Here is a 22,706-nt window from a genome sequence, read left to right on the forward strand (position 1 = left end):
GCGAAATAAGCCAGACGGAAAAAGTTGAAAATCACATGATATCACTTACATGTGGGATATAAACCTAAAAGCAACAAATGAACAGGACAGAGACTCATGGACATGGGCAGTAGACTAGTGGTTACCAGAGGGTGGTGGGGAGTGGGGAGGAGGAAGGTAGATGGGGTCCCTCCATGAAGGACTCCGACACAAGGGAACTAGAGGCACAGACTTGTCCTGGAGAAGCTTCCTTAGAGCTCTGTGGTCATAAACCAATAGTTCTGATATGGGTTTATACTAGGTTTATTAAATTAACAGCATACATTTTATTTTTAAAATGAAATGTTATTAACTAGGGGCATGTATTGCTCTACCCCTCACGTTTTTTAACTATTTGTTTTTGAGAAACAATTAACCCACTTAAGACTATTCAAAATCGTTTCTTCTGCACATACAGCTATTCGAGGCTGTGCCATTTCATGCAGTTATTCATCTAAAGGCACTGATTCTGACACCTACCTGCAGGTAGAACTTACTTTCAGGACCTCCTCACTTTAGATATTTTTCTTCTTCTTTCAGCGTTCCCATCGTGAGCAGCACAGAATAACCAAAAACGCTTTGCCTGGCAACTTTCAAAGGCAAAAACCAAGGCCTAAGGGAAAACGCCCAGTTATAATCCAGCACCTTAATCATCGCTTCTCACACGTGAAATCCGTTCACTCTTAGAGTCTTCCTACGTCGTGTATTTCTTCGATTTCGATGCCTGTCATCAGGGTCTACAATAGTTTTGAGACAGACACTGGAAATGGGACGTATATCGAAGTTAAGCTTCCCTTGGTAAACTCATCCCTCCCTCCAGAGCTATTAGCGAGGCGACAGAAATCCCATAACACTGGCCGTAATCCAGAGGTTTCCTCACATGGTTTATGATCAAGCCAAATTAAAAAATAGGATAAAGGCCCACTGGTGCAGCTGGAGGCTCGGGGAGGGCCTCTGTGGGCGGGGCCTACGCTGACTGAGGCGGAACCTACGCTGAAATGGGCGGGACGGGCACCAGTGGGCGGGGCCTACGCTGAGGCGGAGCCTACGTTGAATTGGGCGGGGCGGGCACCAGTGGGCGGGACCTACGCTGACTGAGGCGGAGCCTACGTTGAATTGGGCGGGACGGGCACCAGTGGGCGGGGCCTACGCTGACTGAGGCGGGGCGGGCACCGGTGGGCGGGATCTAGCGGGACCCCGCGAAACTGCCGCTCGCGCGGCTCCCGGGCCTCTGAGCTATCCCCGTGCACTGGCGCGCGGGCTCCTTCGAGCTGGGCGAGCACTGCGGCGGCGAGGGGCAAGGCCAGGAGGCCACCGTTCGCGCCGGGCTGCGCTCTGCGGCTGCAGAACTTGTCATCCTTTTCAAACGTGCCTTTTCTGCGCCTCACTTGTGCCCTGCGCTCTCCGTCCCGCACGTCCACCGCGGGCCCCGGCCCGTCGCCGTCGTTGCAGCCCTACGCTCGCTCCCCAGAATCTCCTCGGCTCTTCCAGCCGGCCCTCGCCGCCCTGCGGCCTGAGAAGGACACTGGCTGGAGCGCGGCGAGAGAGGGAGCAGGGACGAGGCCGCATGCAGGGGGCGGGGCCGCGGGAGAGCGTTAGGGCACGTGAGGGCGTCTCGGCCAATGGCGGGGGCGGGGCGGGGCCCGCGCGGGGGCGGGGCGGGGTCGGGCGGGGGCGGCGGGGCGGGGCGGGGCGGAGAGACGCCCCTGCTGCCGCCGCCGCTGCAGCCGCCGCCGCCGCCGCCGCCGCCGCGGCTGCCGCAGCTCTGGGAGCCTGGAAAAGGGGAAGCGCGTGCGAGCGAACGGCTCAGTCCCCGGGCGGCGGGGGCGGCGGCGGCGGCGGCAGCGGCAGCGGCGGTGGCGGCTGCGACCGGGAGGGCGCGACGGCCGGGGCGGGGGCGCCGCTGCTGCGGGGGCGCGGCGGGGGGGGCGGCCCGCACCAGCCATGCCGAATAAAAACAAGAAGGAGAAAGTGAGTCGGGGCCCGGCCGCGGGACGGCGGGCGGGGAGGCAAGGCGGTGGGCAGCTGGCCGGAGCGGGGCGCCACGGGGCTCGGGGTCCTGCGCCGGGACCTCCGGCCCCTGCCGCTGGGTCCTGAGGGCGCCGGGACGCCGCTCCGGTCGCTCCCGGGCTGGGGGCGGGGGCGGGGGTCCGGACGGCCGGCGTGGGCGCCGGGGGCAGCGCGCGGTGGGCGTCGGGGGGCCGGTGTGGCCGCGGAGGTGGTTGAGCCAGCGGCGCACAGCCCGGCCGGGGGCTTCAGGCGTGGGGGCTGGACACCCCGGGCGGGGGGCTCCCGGCGGGAAGAAGGGCAGCGAAGGGCCCCCGCTCAGTGCTTAGCCTGCCTTCCAGAGGCTCACTGGGGCTTGAGACCGTCCCCGCACCGGGTGTCGGCGCGGATGGCTGTGAGTGTCACCGCGTTTGCATGGGGGGGACTTGTTTTTGCGTCAGGTAGAGCTCCAGCATCACCTCAGAAATCCCCGCGCACAGCGCTTACGTGGGAGGGAAGAAAGGGATGTGCTGTGGGTCTCTTAAAATGCCGAGAGCACTGTATAAATTTGATTAAAGTTTTCAACTTCAAATACAGATAAAAAGGGACATCCGAATTGGGGGAGGGTAGCGTCTGTGTTGGTTGTCTCTCTGTATGATGTAGAATTTCTTGATATTCATTAAAACTATCCTAAGTTCTAGTTAAATTGTATGTCAATTTTAAAACTGCATTTTGATTTATCTGTTGTTTATCAGTCTAAATTTTGAGAAGCCTAATTGATTCTGCTTGATATTTCTCAGGATTTACCCAAAGCAGGGAAAAGTGGAAAAAGTTCCAAAGACGGACAAGACGTATTAGAACCCGAGGTAACTGTTCTCAAATATTCACTTTGTGCTTGTTCATGGACAGCTTTTAACTTAGGTTAGAAAAACCGAGGCTGATAAAACATGGGGTTTTGAAATGTTTCCCTGTATGAGATTTTTTCCTAGTATCTTCCATAATCCTCAGTTTCAGTTTTTTAGGTGTTTGTTATTCTGCTTTGGAAAAACATGAACGTTTTTATGAACATTGTGCAGCGACTCATCCCCCCCGCCAAAAAAAAAAATCTAGCAGCCCGTCCTGTAGAGACTGTTCACAGCTCTGTCCAGCTGGAGCGTTGGCCTTCCTTTTAGCTTTCCATCCCCCCTTCCTCCCTTTGCAGGCGGCCGGGTCCCCCTCCTCCTCCCCACAACCCTTGCTTTCCCGGTGTGGTGCTGCTGGTTTCCCGGGCCAGCTCCTTCTCTCTGCCTTGACATCTGATCCCCTTAGCCTCTTTCCCCAGTAGTGTGTGTGCTTTGGCTTATCTAGTTCGGCTAGTTTTGTACGCTCTTCTGTCATCTTTCACATTTTCTTTCTGCCTGCGTTGGTCAGTTCTGACTTCCTTTGGTTCTTGACTTTGGGCTCATTGGGGGACAGCGGGAATGCACGGTGGGGACTGTGTTTACCTGATGGGGTCGCTGTCGTCCGTTCACACAGTTGTGCTCTGAGAGCATTTGCACAGCTTAGCTGTTTTTTCCTTGTGACTGGTTGTTGGACTAGATCACCTCGAGCTATCGGTCCAGGAGCTTTAAGGACAGGCAGAGCTTATAGGCCCTTCTGAATCGTTAGGCTCAGAGAAGCAGCTTAACTTAGTGTCCTAGTTCTCCGTGGATCATCGAGGTCTCTGGTCTTATCACAAATGACATTAATTTGCAAGGGTCAGCCTCTTCTTGGAAGCCAAGTTAGAATGAGTTCAATTCTGCTGGCCGTTATCTGCAGTAGCTTCTTTTGTTTTTTCGCCCAGGTTATCTTTCCCTGGTGCATTCTAAGCAACCAGGGCTTCTGCAGGCAATGTATTGCAGCAAATCTGTTGCCCCCTGCAAAACAAAAAGCTGAAATCCAAATGGTTCCCTAACCATCAATAGGGGTCATTTGTGCTCATCTTTTCCCTGCCCTTTCTTGATGGTAAACAGTCACGTTTTACTGTGGCATTCTTGCATTTGGCTTGCTTACTTCTGTGTCACTCTTTGACTAAATTGATTTAAATGAAATTTAGTCGCTCTGGAAGGGTGTATGTTTTTTCTTTTTTTCTAGTTCGTTGATTTTTCATTGAAACTGCCAAGACTCTCTAGTGCTCCCCAAACCTTTCTCACTGTGAGAGTCACAAAGAAGTATCAGTGGGTGTGGGTCATTTATTCCTGTGTCAGTGGAAAGAAGGCGGCTGTAAGGATGGATAATGTTAGATTTGAACCATCGGTAACTCTGAAACATACCAAAACCACTAGTATGTAAAATGAGTGGTTCTAAGGTGGATCGGGCTCCTAAGATTGTCGGTCACTTACGGCTCTTGAGGTGTGGCCTGCAGTGTCTGAATGTGATGCCCCCGTTGTCTTTTTGTATTTTTTTCTAACACCACTTAGAGCTGGAGCTACAGAGCTTGAAATTACCACTGAAAAATACTGACAGGCCGGGCCCTTCACTACTTCCTCATAAGGATACCAGAGGCCACATGGCCTATTAAGCGTGACACTTGGCAGATCACTGTGTAAATCATTTTGCAGAAATACAAATCGAGGCATTTCAGTTCATCAACTCTGAGTCGAACCCTAACTTTTCCGTTGCTGTTTTTCTCCCCGCGTCATCATCTCGTTTCTCAGTTCTGCCCACTCACCCAGCACGACCGGCGCAGACAGGCGAGGTGAGCCTCGGCTACGCGCGCTTCCTCTTCTGCCTCTGCATTCCCCTGAACGTCAGTGTTTTAACCTGAACACTTCAGGTCGGTTTGCTGTCCCGTGTTTTTGTTGAAACCTCTTTAGTGTCACGTCCCCTTCACAGTCATCGTCCGCTCAGGTTTCCCCGTGGCCTCATCTTTCTCTCGGGACGCTGACCACATTTGGGCTGCACAGCCCGAGAGAGGTACGAACAGGCACCCGTCTGGGGCGGAGTGGCCGGGTTTGGGAAGTAATCCCGACGGAGAACACGGGCAGAACGGGGCCTTCGGTTGACCTGATACACGACTTCGAGCGCGGGAAGGCCCGGCCCGACGGTCCTGCCGCTGGGACTCTGGCCTCACGGGAAGGAAGGGAGCCAGTGGCTCACACTGCAGAATGCCTTTCAGTTGGAACAAGGAAGGTTTGGTGGCCTAAGTTTTTAGTAAGAAAGAAGTCCAGCCGTGAGGACAGGAAAGGAGGGGGTGGGGGGGGGAAGGTATTTCAGCTCCAGGTTAGATGGTAAAAGTGCTGACTCCTGGTGGCCACAAACTGTGACGTAACTTCTGTGGCCCTCTTTCCTCATCCCTAGAATGACTGGGCCATTTTTAACCGAATGGGATAGATTAGGCGCAGCACCTCTGGAGAGAACTTTTTCCCTGCAGGACGCGTGGCAGGATCGCTCGATGAAGCAAAATAACGTTCGCTAAAGGTCATAACTGCTGCTGCGCAGCTTTCACCTTTTTCTAGAAATTTCTGCTCCTTGAGTGTGTACTGGTACATTTTTCTTTCCTTTTTTCCTCTTTCCAATAGAATGTTTAAATTTGACTGGCTTGTCCACACGTGTCCTGGAAATAAAAGTCTCTGCCCAGTACTTAACTACCGGTTTATTTCGTGGCACCCTTTGAAGGAGCGAGGCGGCAGATGGGCTCGCAGGTCCCTGGGGGTGGGATGCTCTGGAGGCGACAGAGGGAACTCACTTCGAGCAGCTTTTCTGGGTGTAGCACCGGGATCTGTGGTGACAGAACGAGGCACGTCTTGTGACTGTTTCTGATCTTAGTCGATTGCTCAGGGTCCTAAAGCCCGTTTCGCAGGCTCAGATCATGTGATGGTGTTTTTCGTTTCTTAATGTGCGTACCGTGTCCGGAGTTACGTTTTAGAAGTGTTAATGCTCTTTGCAAAGTGACGCGTTGTAGGCACAGGAAAGGTGGCTCTTCCATCATGCATTTTACATGTCCTGCCTCAGCCTCGTTCTGTTTCAAGGTCTCTACAGCAGTTCTTACATAATATCTGTTTCCGTAAAGGGAGCTGCACAGTTCTCTCTCTGGCTTGTTAGCGTACTTTGACACCTACCATTAGCAATAACTGCTTTCTCTCTATAATCCATCCCCTTTCATTCCCCTGCCAGCCCGTCACCCCCACCCCGTGTCTCAGGGAGCCAGGCTTGCAGCGGTCCCACGGGCGTAGGTGGTGGGGTCATGTCTTAGAAATTGAAACTGGAATTTTAAAAATATTGATTTATCTAATAATAACAGTAACACCTATTGCACGTTAATATAAATAACATTTTGTGAAAAATTTCAAGAACACTGTTTTGACTTTCCAGTCCCTAGTCTCTGTGGCAGGAGTTGTAACCCGAGTGGGTTGAGTTGGAAGAGGACCGCGGAGTCGTTTTGTTGGCATGCGTGCTTCCTGGCGAGGCACCTGTGACTGTCACCCCCAGAGAGGAGAGTCCCCTCCCGCAGGGCACCAGCGGCCACTGTGTTGGCTGAATCGAGACTCAGACTTTCTCCAGGGGCCTCCCATGCCACGTTTTCCACTCTTCCCTGCATTTTTCCACACAACCCTAAACTGGACTCCACTGGAACTCAGAGAAGATCCGAACGAATAGTACTGTAAAGACTTCTGAAACGTGCGTGTGATTTTTAGGTGGGCAGTGGGACTCCCTGCTTTCAGTCGCCACGTTGGCCACTGAGCAGCATCTTTGCTGAGGGTTGCGCATTAGGCTCTGTGCTCTGTGGGGGGCTGGAACAGGGGCGGAGTGGAGCTAGGAGCTGCCCGCCCTAGGGCGACGAGGAAGCAACCGCTTCTTCCCTGAGCTGTCTCCTCCCTAGCGCCCACTTCTGCCCTGCCTGTCTGCACGTGGGAGCCACCCCTCGGCCCCGCCGCGTGTGTCCCCGTGCTGCGCGGGAAGTTCGCCAGCACCCGTGGCCTTCCCCAGTGGATGCAGGAGCCCCCGCCCTCTCCAGGCGTGACCAGGGCCTCCAGCCGTTGCCAGCTGTCTCCTGGAGGCAAGACGGCCCCTCCCCAAAGTGCCTTTGCTTGCGGGTCACGCCAGGCACATACAGCCGAGCGAAACACTTTGCCTTTAGAGCAGCAGTACTTAAATGGAGTGGGTGTCAGCACCCTACACGGTCTTTGGAGTCAGCCGGCATCCCAGAGAGCTGTGGGATATTTAGGTGGGTTATTGTTGTCTGATGTTTCACACTGGAAAGTAAAGCTGCAAAATTTGAAATATGAATTCTCCTAGTAATAACAGCACACCCATTGCATGTTAACATAAGTGGCGTGTTTTTATGAGAAACAACTATAAACACTCACTGAGAACATGGCCTTGCTCTGTGTGCCTGCGAATCTCTGACGTCCGGTTCGGTAGCTACAGCCGGCTGCCCGCGCCCGCGCCCGCCTCCAGTCCTGTGGCCTGTGGAGAGGGGACAGAACGATGGTTGTAGAGGCAAACCGTGTCGTAGCGTTACTGCAACAGCAGCGGACCCCGGAAGGCGTCCAAGGCAGGGGTGCCCACCCCTGTCCGCGGACGGGACTGGGCCGCACAGCAGGAGGTGAGCGGCGGGCGAGTGAGTGAAGCTCCCTCTGTCCCTGCAGCCGCCCCCCAGCACCGGCGTCACCCCCTCAGCTCTGCCTCAGATCACCAGGTATTAGGTCCTCATAGGGGCACCGGTCCCTGGCGCCACAAAGGTTGGGGACCGCTGGCCTAAGGGACTTTCCTAGCGATCCCCAGATGCCACTTTGAGAACTGATGTAGAACCCTCTCCTGCCCTCCCTGCCGCCCGTCTGAACCCTTCCATCCTTGTAGCTCCAACTCAAGTTGATTTATTCTGAAATTTAAGGGAGGCATTTTCTCACTATCCTGGACCATGTTTTTTCCATCTTTTAAATTTGGGTAGCAGTTACTTGCTCTACCAGTTACCATTTGAACTGTCTGGGGCAATCTTTGTTTACCTGTCATGTGCCTCCCCGACTAGAGCGAGTCCTCGAGGACAGCCATTTCGCTTGATCTTTCTTTGTGGTTGCTGTGTGCGTTAAGGCCCGGAGTAAAGAAGTGTTGGTGAATTTGGGTGAAGTTTAAGAGTGCTCAGGAAGGAGGGCCACAGATCATTATCTTGCTGATTTTTCTATACTGTAATTAGAACAAAGATCCCTCTCATTAAGAGGCTTATTTCTTTATCGCCTTTTTGATCCTCCAAGGACATTTTAACACAGTTTTCATTCAGTATAATTAGTTTTTAAATAAATAGTATTATACTAAAGCAGAAGATTATGGTACGTGGGTCTTTTTCTAAAGCCTATTGAAAATTTTAAGACGAACATTTTGGTTTTGGTTTTGGTTTGCTTTTATATTACAAACACCAGAGGTCTGTGGAAGTGAGTATAGTCTCCTAAGATTTTACTTTAATTGAAGCCCTTCAAAGTAGGATTTTTGCTTAAATATTGGGTTTCCAGTGTGATCTTCAGTGCTTTATATTATTTTAAATTCATTTGGGAATTTTTCTCGGAACATTTTTTTAGTCAAGTTTATTGGGGTAACATTGGTTAATACATTTACATGATTTTCAGATGTACATTATAATTTGACATCTGTATATTCTATTGTGGTTATCACCCAAAGTCCAGTTTCCTTCAGCTACCCTATGTTTGATCCCCTTTCCCCACCTTACCCTCCTACCCCCTTATATTTGACCCCCTTTACCCCGTCTACTTCCCCCCTCCCCCTGCTCTCTGGTAACTACTAGCCTATAGGACATGGGTCTCTGTTTGTCCTGTTCATTTGTTGCTTTTAGGTTTATATCCCACATATAAGTGATAAGTGATTTTCAACGTTTTCTGTCTGGCTTATTTCGCTTAGCATGATTATCTAAGAGTCCATCTATGTTGTCGCAAATGGCAGTATTTCATCTCTTCTTATGGCTGAATAATATTCCATTGTGTATATGTGCCACAGCTTCTTTATCCAGTCATCTATTGTAGGATTCTTCGGTTGCTTCCATGTCCTGGCCACTGTGAATAATGCTGCTGTGAACATCAGTGTGCAAATATCTTTTCGGATATGGGTTTTCGAGTATTTGGGGTAAATACCCAGTAGAGGGATTGCTGGATCACATGGTAGATCAATTCTTAGTTTCTGGAGGAACCTCCGTACTGTTTTCCATAGTGGCTGTCCCAATTTGCAGTCCCACCAGCAGTGTATGAGGGTTCCTTTTTCTCCACATCCTCTCCAGCATTTATTACTTGTCCTGTTGATAACAGCTGGTCTAACAGGTGTGAGTTGGTATCTCATTGTGGTTTTATCTCAGAACACATTTTTAAGACTTTATAAGTTTTATATATGAGTGTAGAGAGAGAGGATGAGGGAGAGAGAAGGGAGGGGAGGGAGCGGGAGGAAGTTTCGCTTTGAGCACCCCTCGCTCGCTGCAAGCACTGGGGAAGGTGAAGATCGCGGCATTGTCCTTACCTGTTGAGAACTGCGGTGTTGGCGGTTTCTGCTCATTGCGAGTGTCACGCCTGTTGCTTGTGGACATTCGGTTGACTTGGGAGTGACTAGGCCCCCATTCAGTTATGACTTCAGCCGCTGAATCGGTGGGTCAAGATGGAGCGTGTTTGTTGGGAAGAGCCGGCTGGAGGAAATCGGATGCTTTAGAGCATCTGAGAAACCCAGGGTCACCACTGAATGGTGGCGTCCCAGGAGGCGGGCCGTGTGTGGCAGGTAAGGCCACAGCTCAGGTCGGCATGCCTCTTCCCCTTCTTTAAAAGCTCTGACACACGGTACGTCCTTCCCGAAAGAGTTGACGTGAACTACGTGAAATAATCTGAAATTTCGTGGCCCGTGAAGGCAGCCCCGAGGCGCGCGTCAGGGCAGCTGGGCGTGAGTGCAGCCCCGCAGCCCCGCGTGTGGTGGCGGAGACGCTGCCTGCTGCATCTGGGGGCTGGGTGAGTCAGTCTGCCGCCAAGATGAATCACAGTGACATTTTCCTAAGTCACGGGGAACATTCATCTGAAAGATTCCAGCTGTAAAGGCTCCCGGGCTCCCTAAAACCCTGGGGCCCTGCCAGGGCCAAGGCAGCCTGGGTCCGGGTCGGCTGGCGTCGGTGCTGCATTGGGCAGCGGCTCCCCTGCCCCTTGGTCGACTCCCCGAGGGAAGGAAAGGACAGGCCTGGGATGCAGCTGTCCCGGGACGCCGGGTCGGCTGGAGGACGTGGGTTTCCTTCGTCTTCAATGGTCGTCTAGGACGAGGTCTAGCCTGGCTCCGAAGGGGTGTGGGTGCCGACGTAATGCCGTTTGGACCACTGGGGCGGTCAGACCCTGGTGGCCCTGAGGCATTAGACCTGCGCCAAGATGTGAGCCACCAGCCAAGTCTGTCTGTTTAAATTAATGAAGATCAGAGGAGACTTAGGAGTTCAGTTCCTCGGTCACCACAGCCACGTGCTCAGAAGCCCACGCGGCCGGCGGCTCCGCTGCTGGCCAGAGACGCCCCGCTTTTCCCGCGACGCAGAAAGTCCTGGCGCGCAGAGCTGCCGAGGCCCTAGCAGCGTTTTCTGAAACATGTCAGATGTGAGTGTATTTAATTTAACCTCGTTAGCTCTCCCTTTTTAAATATGAAATATCAAGTTTAAATTTAAAGGAAAAGAAGAAGTATAAATTGGCAAAGGAGAGGGCGTGTATAAAGCTGGGGGAGAGACGGTGAGAATTGAAGTTCAGCGGTGAGGTGGGAGGGGCCGGTCACCCCTTGGTCCCAGACCGCCCCGTTCAGAGGACCCGCTGCTGTCCCCACAGGAGTGGCCGGGGAGACCCGAGGGAAACAGTGGCCCTCTCAGCTGCCTTTTTAGATGTTTTTGTGCATCGAAACACACATAATTAAAAAATAAAACAGTGTGAAAACCTGTCGTTTCCCATTTCTCTAATCCTCTCTCAGCCCCGTGTCTGTCGCAGACCGGCCTGAGGCCCAGCCCCCGGGGCGGGGTGTGGGACCGCTCTCCTCGCAGTCAAGCAGTCAAGCCCTGCCTTCACCCGGGCCACTGTCCTGCACGCCACTCACTCATGGTCACCAGCAGGTCCACCCTGCAACCTAGCCCCATCGCGGGTGCTAGGGCCCGGCACGGGACCTAGCAAGGGCCCCGTCGCCAGGCAGTTTGCTCCCCGTGAGTGCTGTGCACCCCCGTGTTTCCAGGGGGCGCTGGTGACATTTAGTGTGAGAGCGTCTCACACTTGGCAGAGCAGTGGCCCCAGGGCTCTCCACCCCAGTAGCACCCTCTGGCCATCGTGTCACCAGAATTGCACACACGCTTTTCTAGACACCCCTGTGGGACAAGACCGTGACGGAGACCTGGAGGCCGCCTCAGGTGGGCAGGGGTGGTCTCAGAGGAGGTGACATTAAAGACCCAGAGGTGAAGAAGGAGCCTGGGGCATAAAGACTCGGGGACGGCAACAGCTAGTGCAGAGGCCCTGCGGCAGAGGGCCCGGGGGTGTCCCCGGGAAAAGGCTGGTGTGGCCGAAGGGCCGTGCGGGTGGCTCGGGCGGCGGGGCCCCGCAGGACCTCCTTCCTGAACGGCTTTCTTCCTCGTCCTGCCTCGCCGGCCGCGTCTCCCCAGCCCCCTGCTCGTTTGCCTTCTGCCGGGCGGCCCCCGACTTCAGTAACCAGCTAGGCGGGTTGGCACCAGAGTCACGTCTCGGCTCAGGGGCGGGTTTCCTGAGCGGCAGCTGTGGGATCTGTATTCGGGATCCAGCGTGGGGAAGGCAGGTGACAGGCCACTCACCAGTCTCAGGGTCTCCGGAGCCGGGTGGGACAGACAGTAACCAAGGAAACTGAGAAGAGGGCACTGCAGCTGCTGGTGGCGTAACAGAGAAAGTGGGGTCCTGGAGGAAGTGGGGTGGGGGACCCCTCGTCCCGGACGCGCTGGGGTCGCCGAGGTGCCCCTGACTCAGTGGGCTCACAGTTGAGCTTATTTCTGCTCACGTTTCTTTCCTGTCCTGGGGACTCGTCCCATGTCCGCCTCCCTGTGGAGGCCAGAGCCCGGGAGTCCCCGCTGATCCCCTCGCCTCCCTCACCCCACGCTCCCACTGCCAGCCGGCCCCGTGGCTGCACCCCAGGATCTCTGCCCAGCCCCCTCTTCCGTTCGCCTGCCGCGTCCCCAGCATGCCGGCGTCCTGTCTTGTCAGGACAGCGAGAAAGGCCTTGGACCTTTCACGGGTCCTGGGCTTCCAGGCCCTGCCCTTCCCTCTGCACACAAAGCCCGCGGGCCTTCGAGAAGGGACAGCCTGTCCCTGTCGCTGCCCCTCAGATCCTTTCACTGGCTTCAGGCCGTCCGCCAGGTAAAGGTCAGACCCGTTAGCCCGGGCTGGGTGGCCCCGAGGGCGCCTGTGGACACTCCGGCCTGGCCGCGGGCCCCTCCCCTGTGGCCAGCGCCTTGCGGAGCGCCTCAGGCTGTCAGTGACGCTGCCGCACACACCTGGCAGACACACGCGGACACACACACACACACGGACCACACGCCCTGGTCCCCTTCACCCGCCCTCAGAGGAGCCTTCCTCGCCCTGCAGGTTCCTTGGTCCCTGTCAGGTGTCGGGCGGCCTGTGTTTGTCACAGACGTGGACAGTGTGGTGGCCGAGCCGGATGGACCAGCCCCCCGACTCCCCGGCCCTGACAGTCCTTGCTGGGGGAAAAACATCCACCTCGTAATCAACAAGTGAACTTAAAATGGCAGCCGTGACGGTTACAGGAGAAGCTCAGGGCTGAGCGCGCGCGGCGGGACACGGAGCTGACGGGGTGCGGTGGACGCCTCGCCCCGTCTGAACACGGGGAGTGGGGTCGGAGCAGGCCGGGGGGGCTCTTCAGACCCCGTGCCAGTGGGAGGCCCAGGCGGGGGATTAGCGTGGGGGAAAGGGACCCCGTCGTCTCTTCTGGAAGCTCAGAGCGCCTGGCCCTGGAGGAGGCCAGCAGGCCCGCGGGGCCGGAGGCGGGGGGCGGTGGGGCTTAGGGGTAACTCGTGTCAGCGTGCGGGCCCGCCGAGGGCCCCGGTGCCACGATTTAACTGCTGTTTTCCGGCTTCACCAGAGCACCCGGTCCTGGCATTCGGCGCTCTGCGGCGGGAGCCGCACGGCCGTCCAGTGTCGGGTGGGAGCAGCGGGGGCTCCCCGCCCGTGTGTGCCCCCAGCTGTCCATCAGGGTCACACGTGGGCGGCACCAGACTCGGCGTTACAGAAACACAGAGGGGCACATGCCCTTCAGTCTCCTGGACACGTGTGCTCGTGACCGCGAAGGACGCGCTGGGGCTTCCTGGACGCGTCTGGAGAACGCCGAGCAGAGACGCTTTAACCCGGGGAGTTACAGACGGGCTGTTAAGGGAGAAAGACCCGTGCTTTCCTGATCCGGTGGAAGGAGTCGGGGGCAGAGCCCGGGAACGCACGTTTGAGGAAGGCGCTGCGGACCGTGGGAGGACAGGGAGCCAGGTCCTCGCTCCCGTCGGGCCCGTGTACGTGGGGCGTGCTGGCATCCTGGAAAACTTCTCCCAGGCGTCGTATCCTTAAGCACCTTATCAAAAAGTGAAGCAGCACGTGCTTCTTGGTAAAGTCCGTTGGAGAGCGGGAGCAGGCAGTCTGGGCTCAGGTGGGCAGGTCAGACCCTCTCGGCCCGTGTGGTCGGAAGGGGCGTGGCGGGTTTGTGTTTCCAAGGCGAGGAGCATGTGGATTCAAACCCCCTTTCTTCGGGCAGACCGGAGGGCGGGGGCGGAGCGGGTTCCCTCACGGCACGAGGAGTCGCCTGTCGGCACCTGTCAGCGGTCACTGCCGGGGGCCGAGCACAGTGGAGGTCCGCTGGGCTCGCTGGGCCCCTTAGGCCTCTGTGGATGACAGGGGACACCCCCCCCCCCACTCTGCTGCGTGTACCCTCAACCCTCGCCTGCCTCCACTCTGCTGCGTGTACCCCCAACCCTCGCCTGCCTCCACTCTGCTGCGTGTACCCCCAACCCTCGCCTGCCTCCGCTTGAGTGTTTGCACGGCCCCTCACCTTGCCAGTCGGCTGCCCTTCGAAGGACAGCGTAGCACACGCAGCTGTCACCATGCAGCCAGGAGGAAGGGCACGTCCCGAAGTGCTCTTCTGTGGCCTTCACCGGTGTCCGAGGCCGTGTGGGGGGCCGCGTGGGGAGCCAGCAGGGCCAGCCTGTCACTCGGCGGCGTTGGCCGTGCTGGCTGCCACTGCCATGCAGAGGAGCACAGACCTAGAGGCCTCAAAGGACATCAGGATGTTACTCTACAGGCCTAGAGGTCAGAAGTCTGACGTGGGGTCACAGTCAGGGTGTTGGCGGGCTGGTTCCTTCGGCAGCTCAGAGGCAAGGATTTCCTTGCCTCTCCCAGCTTTCAGGGGCCACCCGCGCTCCGTGGCTCACGGCCCTTGGCTCCGTCTTCAAAGCCGGCAGCGCGGCATCTTCCAGTCTCTCTGATCTCTGCTTTAGCGGCTCGCCGCCTTCTCCTGTCTTGTAAAGAAACGGTGTGATTACGTGGGGCTGACCCCGATAACCCCAGACCACCTGCCCTCCCAGGGCCCTTAACCTCATCACACCTGCGAAGCCCCTTTTCCTGAGCCAGGAAACGTTGTCACAGGTGCCAGGGATCAGGATGTTAACGCGTTTGAAGGTCATTATAATCAGCCTGTGCGTATCTATCAGCCTCTTTGGTAAATGTTTAGAAGTCAAACGTTATAAAGGAAGATAAAAGTGATCAGGCATGTCTGTGACTCGAAAGCTCGCATTTCTAGAGGTGGAATGTCGCCTCACGCCCCAGCTGTGAGGAATTATGTTCGCGTTGCTTATGGTGGAGTCGAGGCAACTGTCCCGGAGTAAAACTTAGTTATATCCTTTCCATATTCTAATTGTGCTGTAATATCGAGTCACTTGACATATACTATTGTTTTTGTTTTTATTTTGGAAACAGATTCCCAGCAAGAAAAACAGCCTTATTACTGCCCCGTCCACATCATCCAGTAAAATAAAAGTGCCACTCTCTCAGCCCACGGTGAAGAAAGAAAAACGGCAGAATTCCTCCAGATTCAGCATCACCAGTAACAGAGAGCTTCAAAAACTGTCGTCATTGAAAGGTAATTTTTAATATTTGTCTTTTGCAGTTAAGTTTTGCCCGTTTGGTGGTTTGCGAGCTGCTTAGACCTTTGCTGCATTTATGTTCTCTAGGTTCATCTTTTCTCCTTTTGAGTTTTTTTTTTTTTAGATTGAATGCCATTAACTTATTTATTCAACTAATGTTTTAAACTCCAGAGCTATTGAAGATAAAAATCTAATTGTGACTATATTGTTCGTATAATACACTAAAAAAAGTAACAGAGGAAAGACTCAATGTCTTTTCATGTCCATTGTGATTAAGCTGGGCAGTGTTTAAGGAGTGGCTACGAGCAGAGTCATTGGGAAGACTGTGGTGGGACCTCTCGGGCTTGCTGGTGTGGCGGGAGTGAGGGCCAGAGCCGCAGTCCTGCGTGGGCTCTGCTGCGGCCACGGGGTCACCTCTGCCGGGGTTTGCTGTTGGAGGTGAATCAGGGAACAGTGCCCTGTGCGTCTACACAAAATGGCTCAGTTGCCCCTTTCCAGCCGAGGACGTTCCGTCCCTAACAGTGCCCCTCGAGGAGACTGAAGTCCACAAAACCTAATGGAGGGAAATAGGGCGAGGGCCCCAGAGTCAAACGTGAGCCTCCGCAAGCCTTTACGTTTGCCGCACCTGAGACGGGTATGACACACACAGACGGCGTCAGGAATTTTGCATACCTCAGACGCACAGCGATGGGTCTCCTGCCGTGAGCTTCCATCTCACACGGGCTCAGCGAGAGCCCGGAGTCTGTCGCCGTTGCAGGTGTGGCCAGTGCCTTCCACACCGCGGGGCAGGTGCGCCTGCCTGGGCGCGGGGAGGGGGCCTGGGGTGGGCGGGGAGGGTGCTGGGGCGGGTGGGGGGGAGCGTTTCCTTGTTCCGGCTCCGTGGACGTGCTTCCTGCCCCTCCCCTGCCTGGAATCCACCGGTGAGAGCTCACATCCGCATAGTGCATACGCATCCCATCCCGCAGGCCTGAGGTTTAGCCTGCAGTGGGTCATATGCGCGCTGGGTCATTTTTGAGGAGTCTTCCCTCCCAAATAGTCCACGCCTTTGTTACGCTGTCCATCACTCGGCACACTCTGTGCTGAGCACCCGCAGAAACAGCCCTGGTCAGGGACTGGGCCTGCTCTGCTGGAGCCCGCTGCCCGTCCCGATGCGGGGACAGCCAGGGGGAGTGGGGTGCCTGCCCGGGATCCCTTCCAGTACCCTCGGAGGCCGGCCAGGGTACCGGGGGTGCGGCCATGGAGAAGGCTTCCCATGACCACTCCCCGGCACCCATCACGGCCGGAGCCTGGCTTCCCCGTCGGGGCCTGTGCCCCACCCTCGTGCCCGGCGCCGAGGCCCAGCCCCGCGGGCGTCCTTCCCGGCCGCCGTCGCCTCTCCCCAGGGCTCCCTGCACAGCTCTGGCCCTCTCCGGGCCTGTTCTGCCAGCCCGTTCTCTCTGTCCCTCTGCACCGAGTGACGCTGACCTGCAGCGTGCGCGCACGGACGCCGGTCCTCGCTGTGCCCGGTGGGCACCTGTCCCGTTGCGCAGCCCCGGGTCCGGGGGGACTCCTCGCCGATCGGACCAGCGCCCGCACTGGTCGCGTTCCATCTGCCTTTCTCGCCTGCTCTCAACATTAGTGCTTCTGTCTTTGTGTTAAAATAATTTTGTCCTGATGGGAAGGACGGGACAGCCGGACGCGGGTTGGGGAGGCCACGCCCTCGCCCTCGTGGTACCCCCCACCCGGGGAGGCGGTGCGTCGCCGCCGTCTTTCTGGGTCTTGCTTTCGGGCTTTTAATAAGGTTTTTTTTTTTTTTCAAGTCTCTACCTTTTTATTAAATTTACTCCTAAGTACTTTATAGTTTTTGTTATTTTTGTGACTAGGTTATATTTTTTCCAGTTCTGCTTCTAATTAAATTTTGCTAATCTAATGAAAAGTTATTGGTTTTCTAATATTTTCTTATTCTGTCACCCTGCCAACTTTGCTTATGAATCTTAGTAACTTTTAAACTGGCGTCTCCTGTCATTTGCAGTTAGGGACTTTTATCTCTCTTCCAGTAGTCACACCAACACATACCAGTCATTTTAATTTCATTAGGCCGTTGGGACCAGTAAAACAGAGATAACACGGCTAAGAGTGGGCTTCCCTGCCTTCTGCCGTTTTGGTAAAGGCTCGAGCGTTTCCTTGTTTCATGTGACAGTGGCCCTTGGTCTCTGGTAAGTCGCCCTTCACCCAGAGCGCGGCTGTTCTGAGGGTCCCTGCACGTGGCTCTGTCCGACCCGCGCTCCAGCCGGCCGCTGCCAGCCAGTGTTGGCGCTGCAGAATTTTATCAGAGGCCATGCGATTTTACTCCTTAAGATCTTCACACAATATCGGGTGGCGATAGGTTTTTCTGCTTCCGGGCGGTGCGTGGGCGTTCCTGGACTAAGCCTCGGTGCTGTCGCAGTGTGCGATTGCTTTCCTCTGGTTCAGCTGACGCATTTTCCTCAGGCTCTGCTTCTGTATTTATCGCATGAAGCTGGTCTGTGGTTTTCCTCCCTTTCACACACCTGCGTTTTATCAAATCTAAGCTGTGCTGATGCTCGCCCGTGACCTCTCCCGCCGGCTGCCATCTTGATGGCAGGGGGGGGACCGGGAGACGCTCCCGCATCTCGGCGCTGACCGGATGTGGAACGGCACCTGTGGTCTTGCAAGCCATGACTCAGGGTTAAAGGTCGTCTTGGAACTCGGCTGGGCCTGGTGCTTTGCTCAGTGATAATTCTGTAGGTTCCTTCCATGTGGGTCAATTTAGAGAAGATCGTGTATTAACGCGTACATCATGTCCTTTAATGAATCTTTTCATTTTTTCCACGTCCGTGGTGGCGATGTCTCCTAACGAGTTCGTTTATTCTTTTGATGATTTTGTTTGTCTCGGTATCATCATTCATTTCCACTTTTATCCTATTTTATTTTATTTTTTTCCCGATTTATTACGTTTAATACAGAGGTCACTTATTTTCAGTTTGTTTTTAATAATAAAAGAACTTAAAGTCTATATTCCTGAGTATAGCTGCAGGTCTATCCAGAATAGTCAAATCATAGAGTTTTTTTTAGTTTTATTGAAGCATAATTTCATACTCTAAAATTCACTCATCGTAAACACCTAGCATGATCTTTTCGAGGTTCACCCGCATTGAGCAGTTCGTTTCTTTTTACTGCTGAGTAATCTGTTAAAGGAACATCCCGCCTTTTGTTTATCTACTCACAAATCGATGAGCCTTCGAGTTGGTTTTTGGCCACTGCGAAGAATGGTGCTGTGAACATTCACGTCCAAGTCTTTGCCTGAACCCCTATTTCCCTCTCTCTCGGGCGGACACCTCGGAGTGGCATCGCTGGCTGGCACGGCAGGCCAGAGTCCCGCATCTCTGGGAGCCTTGCCGTGCTGCTTTCCGGAGCAGCTTCGCCGCGTCGCGTCCCCGCGGGCAGCCCACGAGGCCTTCGGTGTGTCTGCACTCTTGCCAGCTCGGGCTGTCGTCCGTCTTTCGGGCCCCGGCCCCCCTCGTGGGCTCGTGGGGGGACCTCCTCGTGGTTTCGTTTCCCTAATGACTGCGGATGTTACGGATCCCTTCATGTGCCTGTTAGCCATTTCCGGATCTCCTTTAAGGAAACATCTATCAAAGTCTGGCCTGTTTTTAAATCGGCTGTCCTCTTATTCTTGTAGTTGGCCCTTGAGCACTGTGGGGCTCGGGATGCTGACCCCCTATACAGTAAAATATTCTGTGATCTACTATATTCTTAGAATAAAATAAGCTAAAAATAATGAAATTGAGAAAGTCATAAGGAAGAGAAAATGCATTTACAGTATTTTCTGGAAGAAATCCCGGGGTAAGCGGACCTGACGGCTCACACGCGTGTCGTTCGAGGGTCGGCTGCGAACGGTTCTTCGTATCATCCGGGCGAGAGGCCTTTGTCAGACGGAGGATTTGCAGATGATTTCTCCCAGTTCGTGTCTGGTCTTGTTCTACTCTTTGAAGCACAAAAGTTTTGAAGCTAAGAAGTCTGATTTACCCTGTTTCTCTTTTATGGATCTTGCCTTTGGTGTCATATCCAAGAACTCTGCCTCGCCCAAGGTCACAAAGTTTTCCCCCTGTGTTTTCTAATAGAAGTTCGATAGGTTTAATTCTTACATTCAGGTCGTTCCGCGGGTGTGTACCCCGGCGTTGGCACGCCGCCAACAGCCTGGCGGGTCTCGTACTGGCAGCGCGAGCCCCTCGGCCTTTCCTTCATGATCGCCTCGGCTCCTCTTGTTTCCTTACAAATTTGAGAACCAGCCGTTTCCTTAAGAAGTGCTGGTTGCTCTCAGCGGGGAACGGCAGTTCAAGACCACTGTCTGGGCGCCAGGATCCCCGCTGCTGCTGGACCGGTCGCCGTTTACCGGCCTCTTCCGTGGACCAGACTAGAAAGCACGGGATGCAGCCCCGCGGGAGCTCGCCCGCTGCTCTCCCTCCAGGGTCGGACTGACGGGCATTTACGCAAGGTCCCTCTCGTGTCTCCTGTTTGTCACCCCAAGATTGCTGGTTCTCAAGGACATCAGAGGTAACGGAACGTAAATGTCAGAGGATTATTCATTTGCTTCCTCCCACATTACACGCAGTGTATTCCTCAGAAAATGATACAAACATCACGACCATGCGATGATTTTAAGGGCAAAGGTTTTTGCATGTTTTCCTTTCCTGCCCCTCCCCACTTTATGGCTCTGCAATACTCGTCGAGGCGTACGGCGGTCGCTGTCGGGGCTCACGCTCGTCGCTGTCGAGGCGCGCGGCCCCCGCAGGCTGTCTCCTCCCCCCATCCCCGTTTGGCCGCGGCCCCCCCGCGTCAAGCCCGGCACCAGCGCTCACGCCTCCCGTCCCCGGGGCCTCCGCTGCGGTAGATTTCAGCTTCAGACTTCAAAGACCGTCTGGTTAGAAAACCCTGGGCGCATTTTGTTCTCGTGAGTGTTTTAAGGGTGTTACTCCATCTCCCCTGTGACAAAGCGTTGCTGGGGGAGACTGACGTCAGCTGGGTGTTCTCTCCCGTCCAAGCTGCCTGGTCTGTTCGCTTTGACACCTGGATCCCTTTCTTCTTCAAAGTCCAGTGATTTCAGAATATACCGTTCTGGGCCGGCTTTTCCACCTGTGCGTCCTGTCCCTTTGAGGCGGAGTGGCCCGTCTCTTTTTCTCGGATTATTATTTTGAGGATTTGTTCCGTCTGCGTGGTTCCGTGGAGACTCCTAGTGTATAAACGATGGCTCTTTGCCTGTTTTTATATTCGTTGTTTCTCTCTCTGTGCTTTTCATTTGTTTTTAATTTAAATTATCTTTCTCTTTTTCATACTGTCCCTTGTAAGGCATCTTACATTGGGTTTATTTGCGCTAATGTTCCTTCAACGTATCTTCATTTCTCAAATTTTTCTTTTTAATTCTTTACAGAGTTATGTCACCTGTTTCTGAGTTTTTCTGTTAAAGAGTCAGGCAGTCCGTTCACGCGTCACATTATCCTTTAGTGCCTTTTGGCTCATCTTGAAATAGGAGGTTGTAATTTTTAATGCCTGTTGTAGGCTGTCTCTCCGACATGCTTTTACTGTCTGCAGAGATGCCATTCTGTTCCTTGTCCTCTTTTTTTTCACAATAACTGTGGGACTTGACTTTGATCCCTCCTGTTGCTCGTGTGTGTGTGTGTGTGTTGCGCGCGTGCTGAGAGAGAGAAAGGGAGAGGGAGAAATTAGAGAGAAGGGACTTGGGCTCTAGCTTGGGTCATTTTTGTGAAATTTGCAAAAACGGGGCGGCTTGCCTTCGCTCCCTGAGGCAGCCTCCTCCCCTGCTTCTGTCTGGACCTGCTTCTCCCCGTTCCTCCCTGCCCTCCACGGCACAGTTGGGGCTCTTCTCCAGCAGTTTCTCCCCGGCGTGGCCAGTTCTGGTTGGGAGCTTCGGCTGCTGAGTTCTGAGGGTCCCCAGGCCCATGTGGGCTACAGACCCTTCGGACTTTGCCGTGGCCTTGCTCCCCGCTCTGCGGGACAGACCCCTCCCCTTCTCAGCTGCTGTCCTCAGGCGGGCTCACTCAGCTCCCTGGTCACGTGCTTCTGAGCTTATGGCTCCGAGGACAGCCCGGCTCCTCTGCCATCTCCTGCATGGACGCCGATGGCACGCGGGGCTGAGGCTGCTGGCTGTCTGTCCCCGCGTGGTCGCCTGTCGTGGGGACTTGTTTCCACCTAATTTTGTGTAGATCTTGCTAGTGGGCTTTTGGTTTTGTCGCCTTAGTTGCTCTCTATGATTCTATGCAAGAATTCAAAGAGATTAAAAACTATGCCACACTTTTTTCATAATCGCCAAAACTTGGAAGCAACCAAGATGTCGTTTGGTCGGGGAACAGATAAACCGTGGTCCAGCAGACCATGGGATGTTATTCAGCACTAAAAAGAAATGAGCCATCGGGCCGTGAAAAGACACGGAGCAGCTCTGGATGCGTACTACCGAGTGAAGGGTGACCCGACAGGTGGCGTTCTGGAAAAGGCACAGGTTTGGAGACAGTAAAAAAAGAACAGGGGTTCGAGGGGAAGAAGGGGTGCGCCGAGCGCAGCAGAGTTTAGGACGGCGAGGCCGTTCCGCACGGCACTGCCGCGGTGAATACGCGGCATTTCACAAAGACCGCGAAGCAGGGCGAAGCGCCCTGTGACGGTGGCCGTCGGCGAGTCGGCGCGTGTGGGCGCCGGTCTGTCATTCGTAGCAGACGTGCCGCGTGGCGCGAGACGTTAATAATGGGGGAAACCGGGGCGGCTGGAGGAGATGCGCACGGGGGGGCTCGTTGTGTCTGACATTCGATTTTCCTGTAAACCCCAAAATGAAAGTCTGTCAATTAGAAAAACAATGCTGCCAGTGCCGGACGGCCGAGCCCCGCCCCTGGAGCCGCCCGGGCTGCAGCCGCCCGGGCGGCGCCGCGTGCCCCTCGGGGCTCGGGCAGGCCGGCCGCCGTCCCTTCGCTCCTCTGGCGTCGCAGACTCCCGGGGTCTCCGGCGTGGGGGGCCACCCTCCCGTCTGAATACATCGCCTAGCGTTTTCCCTCACGCGAGTCCCCCGGTGGCAAGGTCTCTGTTCGTTTGCCCAGAAAACGTCTTTGCTTTGCCATCGTTCCTGGACGATGTTCCAAGCCTCGAATGGCAGGTGGAGCCGTCGTCCTCAGGACGGCGTGGGGCGGCGCCCGCAGCCTCTGGCCTCCGCCGCTGCCGAGGGGCCAGCGCCTCCGTGAAGGCGGGTGTGGGCTCTGACCACGTCCCTGATCGTTGGGGCTCGTGACTTCTCAGCAGTTCCGCTGCTAGGGTCCAGGCGATGCTGGGGGCAGGGGCGGGGGCCTTTATCAGTCTTTCGGGGCATTCGTCTTGCATCTGCGGCTCGCCGGACGTCCTCAGTGTGGAAAATTCCCGCTGGTATTTCTTCGGTCGTTATCTCCACATTGGTCTCTGCTTTCTTTGGCTGTAGTGGGATGTGTCGGGCCTTCTCATTTCCCACCTTTCTTTAGTCCTCATCCGTACTTCTCAGCCTTTGCGTTCGCCAGGCTATCTTCTTGATCAGAGTCTCACGTTATCCATGCTGAGG

At 55.1% G+C, this 22,706-nt stretch overlaps 1 protein-coding gene across 5 annotated transcripts in view; it reads left to right on the plus strand.

Moving 5' to 3' along the window:
- Positions 1–1,894: 1,894 nt before the first annotated feature.
- PPP2R5C (protein phosphatase 2 regulatory subunit B'gamma) overlaps positions 1,895–22,706 on the plus strand; it is a 104,011-nt gene continuing 83,199 nt past the window's right edge. For 2 of the 5 annotated variants that reach the window (XM_036238236.1, XM_036238237.1), the window contains exons 1-3: positions 1,895–1,989; positions 2,805–2,870; positions 14,952–15,114. In XM_036238236.1, coding sequence (XP_036094129.1) covers positions 1,963–1,989; positions 2,805–2,870; positions 14,952–15,114 — 256 coding nt within the window. In that variant the 5' untranslated portion in view covers positions 1,895–1,962. The remainder of the gene's footprint in view (positions 1,990–2,804; positions 2,871–14,951; positions 15,115–22,706) is intronic. The other 3 variants (XM_036238238.1, XM_016165980.2, XM_016165983.2) reach the window with 2 other exon arrangements.

The sequence above is a fragment of the Rousettus aegyptiacus genome, unplaced genomic scaffold (assembly GCF_014176215.1).
Source record: "Rousettus aegyptiacus isolate mRouAeg1 unplaced genomic scaffold, mRouAeg1.p scaffold_m13_p_3, whole genome shotgun sequence".
Classification (NCBI taxonomy): domain Eukaryota; kingdom Metazoa; phylum Chordata; class Mammalia; order Chiroptera; family Pteropodidae; genus Rousettus; species Rousettus aegyptiacus.